Here is an 18,337-nt window from a genome sequence, read left to right on the forward strand (position 1 = left end):
GGAAGAGAAGGTAACATCGGGAGGTCAGTGGGTATGCTGGAAAGAAACAATTCATATGCTCAAAAATCTAGCTTTACCAGTGGAGGTCATTTTTTGTTGTTGTTGTTAAATTAGGAATGTAAAGAGCTCTTTTGTTGTTCAGCCATTTTCAGTCATGTTCAAGTCTTTGTGGCCTCATTAGGGTTTTCTTAGTAAAGATACTGGAATGGTTGACCATTTTCTGCTTCAGCTCATTTGATAGATAAGGAAATGGAAGCAAGCAAGGTTCTGTGACTTGCCCAGGTCACACAGCTACTAAGTATCTGAGGCTGGATTGGAACTCAGGAAGCAGAGTCTTCTTGACTCTATGCCTGTTGCTCTATCCATTGTACTACCTAGCTGCCCTAACACCTCTATAGGAAAAACAACAACAACAAAACACAACCTGACATGTTATAGGGGACAGAGAGCAGGCTCCAGAGTGGAGAGCCTAGGTTCAAGCGTGGCACCTGACATATAAGATCTGTGTAACTCAGATGAAATTATTTCACTCTCATGACTCTCAGGAAACTTTAAGAGAAAAATGGCAGAGAAGGCAGCTGTCTTTTCAGTGTAATAACCACTTCTCACTAGGGCAGCTAGCTGGCACAGTGGATAGATAGAGTACTGGACCTGGAGTCAGCGAGTTCAAATTCTGTCTCAGATACTACCAGTGTGATCCTAAAGTTACTTTTACCCTGTTTGCCTCAGTTTCCTCATCTTTAAAATTAACTAGAGAAGTAAATGGTAAACCACTCCAGTATCTTTGCTGTAAATTTTAAAAATTAACATTCAATACTCCAAGTATTAAATTTAATAATATTTATTAATATTTAACTTGAAACAGTGGGAAAGTAAAAGGCTAGAGAAACGGAGAGAGCTCACCAGCCTTCCACCTGTAAAAGAGAGCAAGGGAGGAGTTATGGCAAACTTATAAACAATGAAGTGACCACATGAAGGTGCACAAAGGGAAAAGCATTCTGGGTAATACAGAAGGGAATTTTGGGTAATGTAGTTTTAAGGGTTCAAGAATTTCCAACTAAACATTGCCAAGAAAACCCCAAATGGGTTCACAAAGACCTAGACATGACTGTGCTAAGCTGCTTCATTAGTAAATGGAGTTTCCTTACCTTTTGGTTTCCTAGAACAACGGATAGCCTCCATCTTTATGAAAGTTCTTTTAAACCCTTACTTTCTGTCTTAATATCAATTCTCAGACCCCCCCCCAAAAAAAAGTTCCATGGGCTAGGCAATGGGGATTAATTTGAATCCAGGACTTCTTCTCTCCAGACCTGGTGCTCTATCCACTGTGCTACCTGTCTGCCCCATCCCTATTCATTTTACATCATCTTTATTCATTACAGTAAGAGAGGCAGAAAGGAGTTCTGGATAGAAAGCAAGAGTCAGAAGGACCTGGGTTCAAATCCTACCTCCAATTCACAATGGCAGTGTGACCCTACTCTGGTTGATTAATGTCTCAGTACCCTCTCTCTGGGCTACTCTCTTAAAATTCTATTTGCAGAGACCTGACTGATACCCCTTAATGGATAGAATCTTCTCCTGACACTCCCTATGCTGTCAAAATTACACGTCCATTGTTTATTCTTTGAATCCCTTACTTTCTGTCCCAGTAAAACCACTTAAACACAGAAGGACAAAAGCTAGGCAAATGGGGTTAAGTGACTGGCCCAGGGTCCCACAGCTGTGACTAGATTTGAACCCCCAAATCTTCGGACTCCTCTCCGCTGTCTCTAACACTGATAAAATGGAGATCCTTTGAAGGCAGTCGTGTTCATTTTTGTCTGTGTCCTTGAATGAAACCAGATCCACCCCTTTCGTTTTTATAATTGGTGCAGAAATCATCTGTTGCCTCTGACAATTTTTAAAGGGGCAGCCCGGGTGAGGCACAGAGTGTCAGACTCTGGCTTCAAATCCCTCCTCTGATACCTGCTCACTACTGCCAAGTCACTTAAGCACTCTTTGCCTCAGTCAGCTTCCTAGACTGTCTGGTAAGACACAGAGAGTTAGTGATCTGCTCTTGGGGGCAGAAGCTCTCCTGTAGACTGTAGAAGTCATGCTTCCTTCCACTATTAAGAGTATTTGAGGGGCAACGAGATGGTTTGGTGGATACAGCATCAGTCCTGGAGGCAAGAGGTTCTGGGTTCAAATTTGACTATAGACACTTTCCAGCTGTGTGACCCTGAGCAAGTCATTTAACTCCCATTGCCTAGCCCTTACTGCTCTTCTGCTTTGGAGCCATTACTTAGTACTGATTCTAAGACAGAAAGTGGGGAGAGGGGAGAGTTTTTGAGTCTATTTACTTTTTGAATACCCTACTTAGTCTTGGCTTTCATCGACTATCCCTGAGGTTCCCCTTCCAATGGAGAAGAGATGTTAGCCTTTGCAGAAAGCTGAAAACTGGACCTATTTCTGTGTGACCCTGGGCAAGTCACTTAACCCCTTAGGCCTCTCTGCTCTTCTGCCTTGGAGACAAAACAGGGTATTGATTCGAAGATGGAAGGGAAGACTTTAAAGAAAACAAACTATACCTATTTGATGCCTACAATGAGACAAACAGAGCTTCCTCTCAAGCCTCAGTCTGATGCCATGGCACGTGACAAGGGCTGTGGGTGCCAGCAGGGAGAGAACCGGCTCTGAGCTGGTACCAGAGAAGGATCATGTGCCTGAGGTCCAAAGTCTGGCTTGGCTAATTCAGAACTTATTGCCAAGAGGTCAGTCGGTCAATGAAAAAATCCCTCGACCACAGCTCCTGGGAAAAGTCTACAGAGAGTGAGTGCTTACGCAAGAGAAATCCCAGATCTCTCCAAATGTTGGAACACACACCCACATGCACGCATGCACGCACGCACACACATACACACATGCGTGCGCAATTTTATACTTCTCTATCTAGGAACAATCATTAAATCGAAACTACTACTTCTGGGATGAGCCCAGGGAGGGTCAGAAGAAGAGGGAGAAATTCAAACTCAAAACTTTTTTTAAAATGAGTATTTAAAAAACTGCTTTGGAGGCAGCCAGATGGCTCAGTAGATAGAGAATCAAACCTAGAAACAGGAGGTCCTGAGTTCAAATGTGACCTCAGACACTTCCCAGCTGTGTGACCCTGAGCAAGTCATTTAACCCCCATTGCCTTGCCCTCACAGCTCTTCTGCCTTGAAATCAATATACAGTATTGGTTCTATGGAAGGTAAGGCTTTAAAATGCATATATATTGTTTTAAAACATTATAATTATTTATATTTTATTATTCATAGTTTAAAAATTATATAGTTTTAAAATATTGTGTTTATTATATATTATATTCATGTAGAATATATTTATTATATTATATTATGACATAATATATTTCTATAATATATTTTATGTTATAATATATAATATATATTTCTATTATATTTCTATATTATATTTTATATATTATAGTGATTGTGTATATTTATATTATTATAGTATATGGTATGTTACATTTAGTATATGTACTTTACATGTTATATTGATTGCACATTACATATTGATTATGTTGCATTTATATATTATACTTAAATATTATATTTATAAATACTATATTTTATCTATCATATTTATAATATATGTTATATTTGTTATATATTATATCTGTTTTATATATTTTATGTCATATTTATATATTTTTTCTATTTGTTATATACAATATATACACTATATACATATTTCTATTACATTTTCTATTTGTTATATACAATATATTACATGTATATATTTATATATTATGTTGATTATATGTTGTATGTTATAATGAATATATTGTATTTATATAGTAAACTTATTGTATATAATATTTTGTCTCTTATATTTATTATACTATATGTTATATTTATCATATATCTATGTTTTATATATTTTATGCCATATTTATATGTTATATTTCTCTATTTTATTTTCTACTATATTTTCTATTTATTATATAAGATGTTAAAATTTATATATTTATATATTATATTGATTATATGTTGCATTTATATATTCAACTTATATTATATTATTATTATATCTTATCAATTATATTTATTATAATATGTTATATTTATTGTATTATATTTATATCTTATATATTTTATAACATATATTCTATTTCTCTATTCTATTTTGTGTTTATTATATGCTACATTTATATTTAGATTGATTATATGTTGTATATGTTATTGATTGTGTTTGTTATGTTAATTACATGTGGCATTTCTATATTACGCTTGTTACATATTTCGATAGCTTTGCCAAATCCATGTCCCCAGTGATTATTGCATGTACTGCGTTGGTTCCAGCTAAGTTTGAACCATTGACTAGAGTGCGTTCTTGTTCCCAAGAGCCTTTAGGCAAAGGCAGAGATAAAGCTTCTTAATGCAGAAAAACAAAGATTTCATTCCAGTGCGGCTCTTGGAGCACCAGGCCCAGCTGAGTTCCAGAGATAATAAATACTCAGTGAAGGGGCCGTGTCAAGTGGCCAATGTGCATGCTGAGCCATTGGCAGATAGGAGCTGCTGCGACTTAAGGAAGAAATGAAAAGGCCCAATTTTCTGAAATGTTCATTTTGTTTCTTTAGAGAACGTTTCCAGAGAAACCCCCTCCAGAATTCTCAGGAAAGGCACAAATGGAAGATGCTGCTTACGGAATAGTTTTCTCATTCTTTAAGTTGGGGTTAAAAAGCCACCCCAAAAGGTATGTGTGTTAAATGCCTTTGCAGCCCCCCATGTAGCCGCAGGTCCGCCTCCAATCCATACTCAAAGCAGCCTGGCTGAGTGCCCAGAAGGCAGCTGACTATCTCACTTCTCCAATTCTAAGGGCACCTTTGAGGGAAAGGAGTGGGGTTTCTACTGCTGTCATTCATGAGACAGACCCACCAGTCTGCTCCCCATTATCAATAGTTGAACCACATTAGCTTTTAGAAAAGAGACTGACTGGGAAGACATGTCAAGACCAGTTGAGTAGGGCAGCTGAGTGGCTATGGGGATAGAGATCCAAGCCTGGAGAGGGGAGGTCCTGGGTTCAAATCTGGCCTCAGATACTGCCTAGCTGTGTGACCTTGGGCAAGTCACCTAACTCCCATTGCCTTGCCCTCAACTGCTCTTCTGCCTGGGAATCAATACACAGTATTCATTCTAAGACAGAAGGAAAAGGGTTAAAAACAAAAAAGAACAGTTGGTAATACATCCCCCTCTCTCCCCACCAAATTCATGGTGCACACACACAAGACACTGGGTCCTCTTGCATACACAAGTTCCCTGAGGAAAGTCGATTCAATTTTTAGTTTTTTAAATTTAGAATATTTTCCAATGTTTACTTGATTCATGACCCCCCCCCTTTCCCCTCCCCAAAGTCGACAAGCAGTTCCACTGGGTTATACATGTATCATTGTTCAAAACCCATTTTCACATTATTCATATTTGCAGTAGAGGGATCTTTTAGCATCAATACCCCAATCATATCCCTAACGAACTATGTGATTGATCATATTTTTTTTTCCTTCTGCATTTCTGCTCCCACAGTTCTTTCTCTGGATGTGGATAGGGTTCTTTCTCATAAGTTCCTCTGTATGTTTGTGTGTGTGTCTTTCTGTGTGTCTCTCTGTCTCTGTCTCCCTCTTTTTCTCTCTCCTTCTGTCTTAGAATCAAAACTAAGTATCAGTTCCAATGCAGAAGAGAGGAAATATCTAGGCAACTGAAGTGAAGTGACTCGCCCAGGGTCACATAGCTAGGAAACACCTGAAGCCAGATGAACCCAGAACCTCCCATCTCTCGGTCTGGCTCTCTATCCACCAAGCCACCTAGCTGCTCCTCTTGAGTTGCATGTTACAGGAAGAAAGATGAGAATGGGTTCCAGACATGAGAGATGGTCCGTGCAAAGGCATGGTGACAGTTGAGTATGCAAGAGAGGGAAAGTCAGTGTGGCCATATCGTAGAGTGCAGCAGTGGGAGTAATGTCCAATGGGGCAGGCTGTGCAGGACAGGTTGGATTTTACTTTGGAGGCCACAGAGAGCCACTATACCTGGTTGAGGAGGAAAGCCATGTGCTCAGACAGGCACTTAGGTAATAGTAGTTTGGTCAACAGGATATAGAAAGGATTGAAGTTGTGAGACACTTAAGGTTGGAGACCAATTAGGAAGCTGTTGCAATAAACAAGACTGGAGATGATAGGGACCTGAATGAACTTGAAGGTCTTATTGGCAAAGGTTTGGCATCTGATTAGATATGTGGGGAGAGGAAGAGTGAGAAGTCCAGATAGCACCAAGATCATAACAGCAGAGAAACAATATTCAAAAGACAAAAGGACTAAAAACTCCAGACAATATAATGACCAAACACGATTCTAGAGGGCCATCAATGAGTCATGCAACCCATCTCCTGACAAGGAGATGGATTCAAAATATAAAATGAGACATAGGCGTGTGGACAAGACCAATGTGGAAATTTGCTTTGCTTGACTATGTACATTTGTTACAATGGCTTTTCTTTTTCTTTTCTTTTTCCCAAGAGATGCTGAAGATGGGAAGAAAGAAAAAAGAAGGATTTGTTGATTGAAAAAAGTAAAATAAACGTTATATTAAAAAGTTTAAAGAGAGAAAGAATGCAGGTATCCATTGTTGGGTCATTTTCACCATGGCCAGCTCTTCATGACCCCATTTGGAGTTTTCTTGGCAAAGACACTGGTCATGTTCTCACACTTTATGCCTAACAAAACTAGCTCTGAGAGGTGAATTTGCATGTACATGGTCCTGTGAGGGTGGAAGTGGGATTCGAACCTATATTTCCAAACCAACTTATGTTTGGAATTCTTTGAATGACTTCTTTCTCCCTCACAGGAGACCTGATTCTTGGCAATACTCTCAGTGGTCAAAGGTAGTCAAGATGGTAGGAATACATTGTAAAGGTGGGAAGACAATGATAAAATGAAGGGGTTGCAGAGGCTACTATGTGACAGGATAGATAAGTAAACATTTTCCACTTTTCACCAACAAAATATCCATATAGTGCTCTAGACCTGGCACAACTGGAAAGTTTACCTCCATCCTGTCTTGCCCTTGTTACTATTCAACCTTCATTTTTGAAGAGGACCAATGACATCACCAGAGTAATGTCTTGACACGTTTATGAATTGGATTTAAGTGAAGCAGAGCTGCACAAAGGCGTTGGCCTCACTTTCTCTTCCAGAGTCATCAAAAGCCAATGGCAAGACAAGTCAGGATGACTAGCGATGGCCAAGGAGGCAATCAATGACTGTGGCATCTTTGAAGGCAAGTTCTAAGCACTCTTTGGTGAGTGACTCAGCTACCTTCATAATTGTTGAAATAAATTTGGGAGGGAAGATTCTGAAAGGGATTAGGAAAGGCTTCTTGCATGATTTGAACCCACGTGGCATCAATCGATAGATGCTGTGATTAGAAAGTTGGGTCTTCGTTTTAGGGAAAACATTGTGGGCAGCTAGGTGGCTCAATGGATGGGGTGCCAGGTCTAGAGATGAGAGGATCTAGGCACAAAATCCTAGTTGTGTGACCCCGGGCAGATCACTTAACCCCCATTGCGTAGTCCCTACACTCTTCAGCCTTTGACCAGTCTAAGACAGAAGGAAAGAGGTTTTTGAAGAAAAATCCAAAAACATTGTCTGCACAATTTCTCAGATATAATCCAGCCCTTCTTCCTACTCCATTCTAGTCCCAGTTCATTCCCCATCTGTAGTTTCTAAGATACATGTGCTAAGCAACATTATGGATTGTTTACTCCAAAGTATTTCATAATCTGCACAATGGGTGTTCTTCATCTCCTTGTTCTTCTCATCAACTCCAACCCCAGATAGATGGGAATGTCTTACTCACCATCTATTTGCATTCCTTGTAAAAGACAATGTAAGCCTGTTATGCACTATACATGAATGGAGTCTTCACCAAAACAGTTCCAAAAATGCAGAGAAAGCCACCCAACAGCCTTGATGAACAGTTTTAGCTCACTAATAATAATAATGAGCACTGATTCCTTTTAAGGATTTTAGTCACGGCAAATCCAGTGTCTAATAAATATTTGCTATATTAAAGGCTTAAGTGCCTACTGTTGACAGGCTATCACTGTTTAATGTCAGTCAGTCAAGTTTACATTTTTTCAGAATGCAAACATTTATCTGAGCTGGAGAAAAATCTGACAGGAAGGTTGTGAATTTTGAGAGCCATGAGACTGTTTAAGAGGGAAAACACTGATCATCCTTGGATTTACAAGGTTGTTCAAAGAGCTAACAAGGAGGACCCGGGAGTTCAGTGTAATTAAAAAAACCACTCTAATACAGAAAAAGCCCAGGCTGAATGATGCCAGCTCTGAACTGGGAACCTAATGACTTATTTACACAGTTATTTGCATGTAGTCTCCCAGTTAGATTGTGAGCTCCTTGAGGATGAAGACTGTCTCCCAACTTTTTCCTTTGAATCCTCAGTGCCTGGTGCATGGTAGGCGCCTAATACATGTTTATTGGCTGACTCTTGCATGGTTTTTTGTTCATTTTCCAATGGCATTTTCCCTGAAGAGTAAGATGGAGCTGAAATTCTCTTCCATCATTTGGCTGAAATGTCATAGAATTAATTATAGGATTAAGCATGGGAGAGGACTTCAGCTATTACCTGGCCCAACAGTTCCCCCTCATTCTGCAAAGAAGGGAAGTGAGGCGACACTTAATTTTGGACTCAGAGGATCTGGGTTTAAATCCCAGCACAATAATTTACAATTTGGGTAATTCTGGGTAAATCTCTTAACCCACTCTGGACCTCAATTTCCTATTTATTTTTTAAGTTTTGGTTTTTTTTAAAATAATAACCCTTACCTACTGTCTTAGAATCACTACTGTATATTGGTTCCAAGGCAGAAGAGTGGCAAAGGCTAGGCAATGGGGGTTAAGCGACTTGCCCAGGGTCCCACAGTTAGAATGTGTCTGAGGCCATATTTAAACCCAGGTCCTTATGGCTCTATCCACTGAGCCACCTACTTGATTTCCTCCACTTATTAAGGTCATAGAAAATGACTTTTGTCTCTCACCTTTTGGCAGACAGACACTGTATTTTTGCCTCATTTAAATCCCACTGCCATGCAAGTCAAGACATCATTCTCACATGTTATTGGTCCTGTTGTAAGCAATGGAAGTTCCACGTGGCAATAATTTTTGAAAGCAGTTGACCAGGAAATATCATTTTCTGCTGAAAGTGTAAGTGGAAATCTTGAACCCCAGGACTACATTCCCCAGAATTCCTCTTGCATTTCCCAGCATCCTTTTCCCTTCATTTACCTGCCTCTTTATGTTATTGTTTATAAGTTTCTTTAACTCCTCATTCTTTTTCTTCTCTCGCCATCGAGTCAGGCAGGTTTTATTCTAGCTTTTTATTTCAAGTTGTTATTAATAAATCTTATAAATAATACTTGAGTTATTGTATATTGATTCTAATTCTCACGTGAGGTAGAGAGAATGGAGAAGAGAAAGAAAACACGGATAGTTTATAGTTACTGATAAAATCTTTCTCTATACTATCTATAAAAGTATTTATATATCATATAAAATAAAAATAATCTATATATTTTTACTTTATACTTAAATGTAAATATATTTTAATAAATGTAATATATAAATATATATTTTATATGATATACAAATATTTTTATATATGCTGCAGGAGTTTAAAAAAGAAGAAAGGATTTGATGGCAGCCCGAGTCAGCGGGGGGAAGTCGAGTTACAATTAAGAATGTAGGACCTTGCAAGAATGTGTTAAGGAGGGCAGTAAGGCAGTGCCCTCTTATATAAGGGGCTTAGGCATTATCTCAACAGATAGACTGAAGGATGCTTGTTCCCTTGTTAGACATGTATGGCATAACTGAGAAGATTAATTTGAGTTCTGGCAAGTGAGGCAGGCTGATTAGCCCATGCAGGTGTATGAAAGGAACTGACACAATTAGGTAAAAGGTTATATAAACTATTCACTCCAGAAACAAAGAATGGATTCTTGCATTCCCAGACCCCTACTTGTTTTTTCCAAAATATGACAGTGAAGAATTTCCTTCCCAGTATGTGTCTGAGTTTGAAGAACTTATTCAGACAGTCTTAATAAGTAAACAAGGCAATCCCTAGAATGCCAGCGTCGTAGTGAAACATGTGTAGACTTCCTGGTTTATTCAAGAATCCCCGCTGTTAATATAATCAACTTTTTTTTTTATCAACTGGATATTTTTGGTTTAAAAAAAAATTCCTCCAGTAAAACACATTCCATCCAAAAAAGGCAAGCCACACAGCAGTTTTGGTGTAAGATATATAAAGTTTATTAGGATATTAGCACTATCTTTTTGTTTCTCCAGTAACCACCGAAGGCCAGATTAAATCGGGATCTGATCGAAAAGAAATGGAATTACCCAGTGTTCAAAACTGAAATGAAAACGTGGCTCTCGATTGATGCTTCAACTTATTACAAGCCCCAAATTCTAATATTTCAAGTGGCTTTTGTTACAGTTAATGAATCTGTAGTGATGAATGGATGTATGCAGTAAGAATGACAAAGAAGAGGTCTACAGAACACCAACCCATCCAGATAATTACCCAGATGTTTTTATACAACAGAAACCATCTGGACACACTGAATGGACTGATTTTTCCCCTCATGGAAGATGCTTTTGGCTTCATGTAGACATAAGCAGCAACAGAAGCCTCTGGCTCAAATTTTGTAGCATCATGCAATTACCAGAAACCAGAAGAGAGCAGCTGAATTAAAAATAAAAAAATAAAAAATCCACTGAGTCTCCAGAAGAACTGCTAATGTAGCATTTGATGGAACTCCAAGCAATAATTTAATATCACAGATATTACCAGATTATATTTCTGCTGTTGCTTATGTATCATGGATAGTAAGTCTATTTAAACACTTAATTGAGGCATTAATACTGACAGGAAGGTAAGCCTATGATAGGATATTTATTTCAAGTTTAAAGATCACTTGTAGCATCATTCATTTGGCAAGTGTTGCTATTTTCTCTCTTTCCCTTCCCCTTAAAAATTATGACCCAGTGGATAGAGCACTGGCTCTGGAATCAGGAAGACCTGAGTTCAAATCTAGATACAAATCTTGTGACCCTGAAGAACAAATCACTAAAAAAAAAAAAAATCTCTATTTGCCTCAAGTTTCCTCATCGGTGAGATAAGGATAGATAACAGAAGTACCTGCCTTCCAAGATTGTTGTGAATGAGATTAAAGTGCTTAGCACATAATAAACACCACAAAATGGTAGCCATAATAATTATTACAAGATTCTTCCCCCAATGTGGTAGTTCCACCTCAACATAATCTTAATTCAGCAAGACTTTTTAAAAAAAGATATGTCATCTTTATTGCATTAATTAAAAAAAAAAGTCATAAGATTCTTAATTGGTAAAATCTTCCATGTCTTTAGCTTATTCTCTGACCCATTTAGACTCTTTTGGAGGTACTTGGGAACATGTAGGCACAAATCAATAGCACCAGCACATCTTATCACACAATCTAAATTATGTAGGTAAGCCCAGACTCCAAATGGTTTTGAATGGCTAATTTCAACTGGGCAGTACGAGCAGCCCGATTGGCCAAGTGGCTGCAACTGTTTAATTTTGTGTTTCGAGTTGACATGTATGGCCAAGGAAATCTTTGTCTCTGATAGGCACTACTCTAATCACTTGGTTTTCTTCTTATCTATTACTCACTCAATCCCTACTAGACACTAGATAAGCCCTAAAGAATTGATATGTTGCGAGATGGCCCGATTTGCTCTCAAGGGAGTAATTTACATACTGAAAGAATCTGGCCAGATATTTTCTAAAAGACAAAGAGTCTCATTATCATTTTCCACAACTTACAATATTACTTCAGCTTTTTAAAACGATTTATGATTTCATTAACGTCTCCCAACTCAGAGAGGATTGAGGAAAATTCAATGAAACATCCACATGTGCTGGAGAGTTTGGGAAAGAGAAATGTGGACCTTTGTCCATTTGCTTCATTCTGTCCTCGAGTTACACCTTGTTCATTGGTAGATATGTGGCTCCCAGTTGAACAGAAAGGAGAAAGTCAAATATTTGACTAGCTCTTGGCTGAGTATCATGTGGCCATTTCCTCAATCATGGGGGGGGGGGGGGGGAATTCCAAGGGTACCCCACCTCAAAAAGGACAACTATGACTCCTACCGAAGAATAATTCAAATTTTAAAAGAAGGCAAAGTAACAAAAAAAGAACAGTAGCCTTCCTAACTGCCCATTTCCAGGACATCAAAATAAAATTTGGGGAAAAAAGATTCCATTTAACCTAAAGATCTTATATTATATAATTTTCTTATTTAGAAAAAAGGCAGCTAAAATAATTTTAACAGATCCAACTTTATTTTCAAAACATCCCAAGTAAGTCTATAATGTGATTTTTAAAAATGATTTATATTAAAAAGAAAATATGAGGTTCATTGAAGACAAAGTTTAATCATCATTACTGGAAGATCAAAAAGCAACATGATAGAGTGGATAGAGAGGCAGCCTGGGGTGCTGAGTTCAATTCCTACCTCTAGATAATACAAACAAGGAACTTAGCCCTTCCTTACCCCAGGCAGAGGCAGAAGCAGCAGCAGATTCCCATTAGGCAAGGAAGTTTCCTAACCAGAAGTACCTTATACAAATGAAATCATAGTTCTAGGATTTATATATATAATTGAAGGTTTTTGCATTGTGGAACCTGGCCTGATGGGATTTTATGTTCTGATCTGAATTCTACTATTAACAAATACTACTTTTCCATTTGGCTGACTATAATAATCACCACGTGGCATTTCCAAATTTAGTTCTTCTCTTATTTTCACTATTATAATGTCACTCTAGTGATTTATATATGTATATATTAATCACTATTGTGATCCAAAGAAGGTACATTTCATCCCTTGATGAAACTGCCTCACTATCAAACAAGTTCACAAATAGCCTAGACTTTGCCTAGAGACGCACTGTCAAGTATCAGACACGAGAGGCCATGATCACCAACAACCTTATCTTCCAATGGAAAAATGGCCCAGCTGACCAGATCCATTATACACGCAAAGTCTTCGAAGATTGCTCTATTTCAGAGCAGTGCATATGGATTTTGCCATAGTATTTAATTGCATGGTTTAAAATGAAACATTAGTGAAAACCCAAATCACTTCATCTCAATTTTATAATATGAAAATACAGCTTAATCTGGATACCAAAGTCTTGTCCTATTGAGTTAAGTCTTCCCCTAAAAGATCGCTATTTTGCTTGAGTTGTCCTTCAGCTCAAACTAACCCTATTTTGGGGAAAACTCTGACGTGTGGCTCTTTGACAGCAATGGCTCTTGTATCAGGTAAACTTGGATGGATTTAGATTGATTAAAGAAAAAGCTAACAAAAAAAGTCACCATTTCCTAATTAATAGGTCTTTTAAAAGAAAACAATAACCCCATAGACCATCCCTTATAAAGATAATTTTAGAGCCACAAAATTATCAAGCATCTCTTGATAAGGCATCGAGGCATCCCGGTGTAGTGGAGATCTGGTCTTGCAGTCAGGAAGACTGAGGTTCGGTTCTGCCTCTAGTACACACTGGCTGCTCCTCAGTGTCTTAAGTGTCTCTCAAACCCTGTCCAAGTCATTCAACCCCTCATTGTTCTCAGCAACACTCCCAGCTTAAAAACTGGAGTGAAGATGCTGAACTACAGAACTGCATCTGGGAAGGGAAGTCCTTGAGGGGTTTCATAGAAAAGGAGACAATTGGTCCAGTCCCTATAACATAAGCTGATGCAATGACACCTTTCAAAAGAAAATGGAGGTGGGGGCAGGTAGGTGGCACAGTGGGGAGAGCACAAAGTCTGGAGTCTGGAAGATCTGGCTTGAGATAGTTCCTAGCTGTGTGACCCTGGACAAGTCACTTAACCTCCACTTGCCTAGCCCCTTGCCCTTCTTGACTTAAGAGTTGTTACTAAGACCGAAAGAGTTAAAAAACAAAACAAAAACATGGAAGGTTGAAGATAATTTAAAAGATGACTGAGCTTTCTATCGAAGCAGTCCTGAAAAGTATTTGTGAAGTGCCTACTTTAAATCCCCATTTGACCACAGTACCCTCAGAGGAATGAATCAATGTTCTTGAGCAGCAGTTATTTGTGTAAATGCCTTTTTCCTAGGTAATTGGTGTGTTTATCTGAGAGAAGTGTATACCTAAAATTTACAAACAAGTTAAAGAAAACTTTAAAAAACAAAATCTTTCCAGAGAAAAATCTTGGCTCATAAAATTGAAAAGTTTTATGCCAAATGGACTGTTCAATGTCTTGAGCCTCTCTCCTTCCTCCACAGAGACATTCACTCTTGACTGAATAAAATATGCTGGTTCAATTTTTTATTTACTATTATTACTGTGATTATTCTTCATCAGCAGAACATATGTGGAGGAAAAAAGGGGGAGAAAAATGAAGTTTTGGCTCAGTTTATGAAAACAGATGGATGTTGTCTCCTCTAGTTGGAAGGGCAGGCAGTGTGACATGTTGGTAGACAAGTCACTGTCATTATTGGAAGCATTTCATACATCAAATTTGGTTGAATGCTTGACATTTAAAGCCCTAGTGATCAGGGCAGTGCAAAACTGCATACCCAACATGAGAATTATGTAGAAAATTTGGAAGAATCATCTGTGCTGCTGGAACCTGGTTAAATTGTATTTCTTTAGGTCAATTTATTAGTTGTAACTTAAAAAACAAAAACCAAAGCGTGAGCTGCTGCTAATTTCACACTGCATTTCTGTCATGGAGGATGCATGAAATATGGGCGAGTAGTTTTGCATTGGTATTTTCTTGCCATCTCTCGTCCCTCAAGGCAGAGGAGGAATTCAGGCAGCCTAAGATCAGAAATGGAAAATTCTATGGCTAGTCAATGGTCTAAAACATTTAACCCATCACCTAGGAATCATCCAGCATTACTCTACTAGCCAACAGAGTAGAAACTTTTGGAAGGCGGGAATTATTTCACTTTTGTCTTTGCATGTGGACTTTCTAGGGACGTTGACTAAAAAGAAGATCAAGGGGGAAACTAAAGTTAGACAAGAAGAAAATAAGCCACACCAGTGAGCCGCTATTGACTCCCTCAAAGCCATGCTTTTTTCTATCCTCAGTACAGAGAATAGGGACTGAGGGAGACAAAGTGGGGACGAGGATGAATGAGGTAGCCAAAGTGGCTCTCTCCGTCGACACCCACTCTATAGAAGGTAGAAATGTTGAGAAAATTGGGGGGGTGAATTTCCATATTGATGTTGAAGCTTCATCCAGATTCAAATGTTAACAGACTATTATTTCCCAAGCGTGTAAGAATACAGCCCTCCCCAAAGTCTTCAAAACATACACGTGGAGAAAAAGAACATTCTACTACAATTCAACTCAAGTCAACAGTATACCAAAGAAAAGCAATCCTTATTTGTTTCTAAAATTCCAAAATAATGAATACAATTGCTTCAACTCTGGATGAAGAATTTTGACTTAAGATAATGACAAAAAAGCCACAGAGGATTTTATCTCAATTATAAGTAACAGACAATACAAAGAAAATTACATTCGTCTTAGTGACAGTTACGTTCATGTAATACCATAATTGTTTAAGTCCAGATAAACATTTTCATTTTTATTTTAAGGCATAAAGATGTTAAGAATATGCATTTTATTACAAACTGAAATTGTGTCTAGGCTTTGACAACAAATTTCCTTCTTCATCTTTTTACAAACACGTTCTTTTATCTTCCTCTTTACAAACATGCTCTAATAAACCTTCTCCAAACAATAAAAAATAGTACCTACAAACTTCATAAGAACATTTACAAAAAATTACACATGTGTATGTTTGCAGACGTTAAAGCGCTTTCTTTAAATTCTCAATATACAGACCCAAGATGGAAAATTTGTACTTACTATAGAGCAAAATTCAAGTACTCTTCTAAAAAGAAATTATATCTAGCTGAACTCTACTACGTGAGATTTACTGTAATTTCTTAATGACTGCGATACAGAACAGAGCTAGGCTATTATTCTAATCTCTTAGCATCCCCCATGAGCAACGTCATACTGCATTAAGATTTTTGTCAGAAAAAGGTTCCACATCTCAAATAAGGCATCTGCACATTATAGCTGTTCGAACAGCAAATAGCTCCCACAATATATCTGGATCCATGTAAACAAAGCTTTTTGTTTCTATTTTTTCTATTTCTTCTTCTCTCTCTCTCTGTCTCTGTCTCTCTTTCCTTTCTTTTTCAGGGGGAGGGAGGGAGCCACACCAGCAGAGGTAAAGATAAAGTCTGAGCAATTTTGGACCACATATATTATCTGAATATATAAAACTAGAGAAGTTTATACCCCCTTATCAACTGTTTCAATAACTGAAAAATGTTGCTTATTCATGAAATGAGGTGGATACCTTACTTTTATTGACGTTGAAAAAGAAAAATATTATGAAAATAAACATCCATCCATTTCCAAGAAATAAATACACATTTAGTTATTTTAATGTACTGCAGCATGGGGAATATTGCCCTCGCATTGACCTTGACATTCAATCAGTAGTCTTACAAATCTTTTTCCTCATGGAGGCTGGGGTCTTCTACCTTGTCAGCTGCCCGACCACTTTCAAAAGGGTTTTGTTTTCTTGTTTTAGCTGTTCATTTTCATCTTCTATGTCATCTAGGTCCTATGGGAAGAAGGAAAACATTTACCAAATTAAAGAAATTTCGAGAAAGAGATGATGATGCTTCATTAAAATACTAAGGGGCAACTCAGTGATAAAGTGCCAAGCTGGGGGTTGGGAGTTCAAATGTGGGTTTAGATACATCCTCTTGATTCTAAGCCAGTCTCTCCATCCACTGTACCACCTACCTGCCTAGAGAAGCATTTACTTATTTTTTTAAACCCATCCCTTCTGTCTTAATAATAACTCTAATACAGAAAGGTAAAGTCTAGGCAATTGGAGTTCCTTCAAAAAGTGACTTCCCCAAGGTCACACGGCTAGAAAGCGTCTGAGGCTGGATTTAATTCAAAACTTCCCATCTCCAGATCTGCTGCTCTATCCATTATACAACCAAGCTGCCCCTAAGACATTTATTTTTAAGTGGCTAAAATGTGACAGACCTTGTGCTGTATAAATATTGCCTCAATGGATCCTTACTGCAACCCTGGGAGGTAGGTTCTGGAATTATCCCCATTTTACCATTAATGACATTGAGATGAACAGAGATTAAAAGACTTGCCTGGGATCACTCAGCTAGTAAGTGTCTGAGGCTGGATTTGAACTTGGATGTTCCAGATTCTAGGTATATCTACGTATATTTTCTTGTAAGCATTTTCTTCCTCCTAGGAAGTTACTGATCCAAATAAATATTTCTTTGATTAAAAAAAAATCTTTCAGATTCCAAATTACCACTTTAATCTGTTTAAGGAGATGAAAAAATAAAAAATGGTAACTGAACTGAATGTGGATCAGTTCATCCGTGTGACCTCAGAGAAGTTCCTTGACTCCCCAGGGCCTCAGTTTCCTCATCTGTAAAATATGACAGGACTAGATGGCCTCTTGGGGAGCGGAGAAGGGGAATCTCTTCTTGTTCTAAATCTAGACTCCCATGAAGTCCATGAGAGGAAATGAGTGCTCAACTGAAAGAACTAATGTATTCTCCCAAAAGTCAACCTTATGGGAGGAAAACAGAAAGCCCAAAACATGAGAGGATATTATTTATTTGAAAAAGTGATTAATTGTCAATTAGAAAGAACCTTGAGCATAGCAAGAGCTAAACGATTTATCTAAGAGCACACAAGTAGGAAAGTGCAGAATCAGAGACACCCCCAATTCAGGGTTCTTATTGCATTGCCGTTCCATAAATCATAGCCAAGCAGTAAATTAAGTTAGCTATGTAGTCAATGGCAATCATTGGTTTGACAAGGTTTGACAAGTCATCTGTGAATTGGCAGAATCCATAAGCAGAGCATAAACTCCTTAATGCAATGAGCCCATGCCCATGTCTCCATGTATTTCTCCATGATTAGAAGGAAACAGCACACAATACTTACCCTATTTAACAAATCGATTTCTTCTTTGAGTTTTCCAATTGTTTCCTCTTTATCCTGAATCAGTCTCGTGAGTCTTAAGTTTTCTTGCCTCTCTTTTAGAACCTCCTAGTAGACAGTTACAAAACCAAGGATTAATTGGGCATGAGTGGATTTACATAGTAAAAGAATGTTTATGGTCTTCTTAAAA

At 38.0% G+C, this 18,337-nt stretch overlaps 1 protein-coding gene across 1 annotated transcript in view; it reads right to left on the bottom strand.

Moving 5' to 3' along the window:
* Window positions 1-12,420: 12,420 nt before the first annotated feature.
* PAWR (pro-apoptotic WT1 regulator) overlaps window positions 12,421-18,337 on the bottom strand; it is a 144,064-nt gene continuing 138,147 nt past the window's right edge. Inside the window, exons 6-7 of the mRNA XM_007503099.2 lie at window positions 18,151-18,255; window positions 12,421-16,780 (exon numbers count right to left, since the gene is read on the bottom strand). Of these exons, the coding sequence (XP_007503161.1) occupies window positions 16,694-16,780; window positions 18,151-18,255 (192 nt within the window). The 3' untranslated portion in view covers window positions 12,421-16,693. The remainder of the gene's footprint in view (window positions 16,781-18,150; window positions 18,256-18,337) is intronic.

The sequence above is a fragment of the Monodelphis domestica genome, chromosome 5 (assembly GCF_027887165.1).
Source record: "Monodelphis domestica isolate mMonDom1 chromosome 5, mMonDom1.pri, whole genome shotgun sequence".
Taxonomy (NCBI): domain Eukaryota; kingdom Metazoa; phylum Chordata; class Mammalia; order Didelphimorphia; family Didelphidae; genus Monodelphis; species Monodelphis domestica.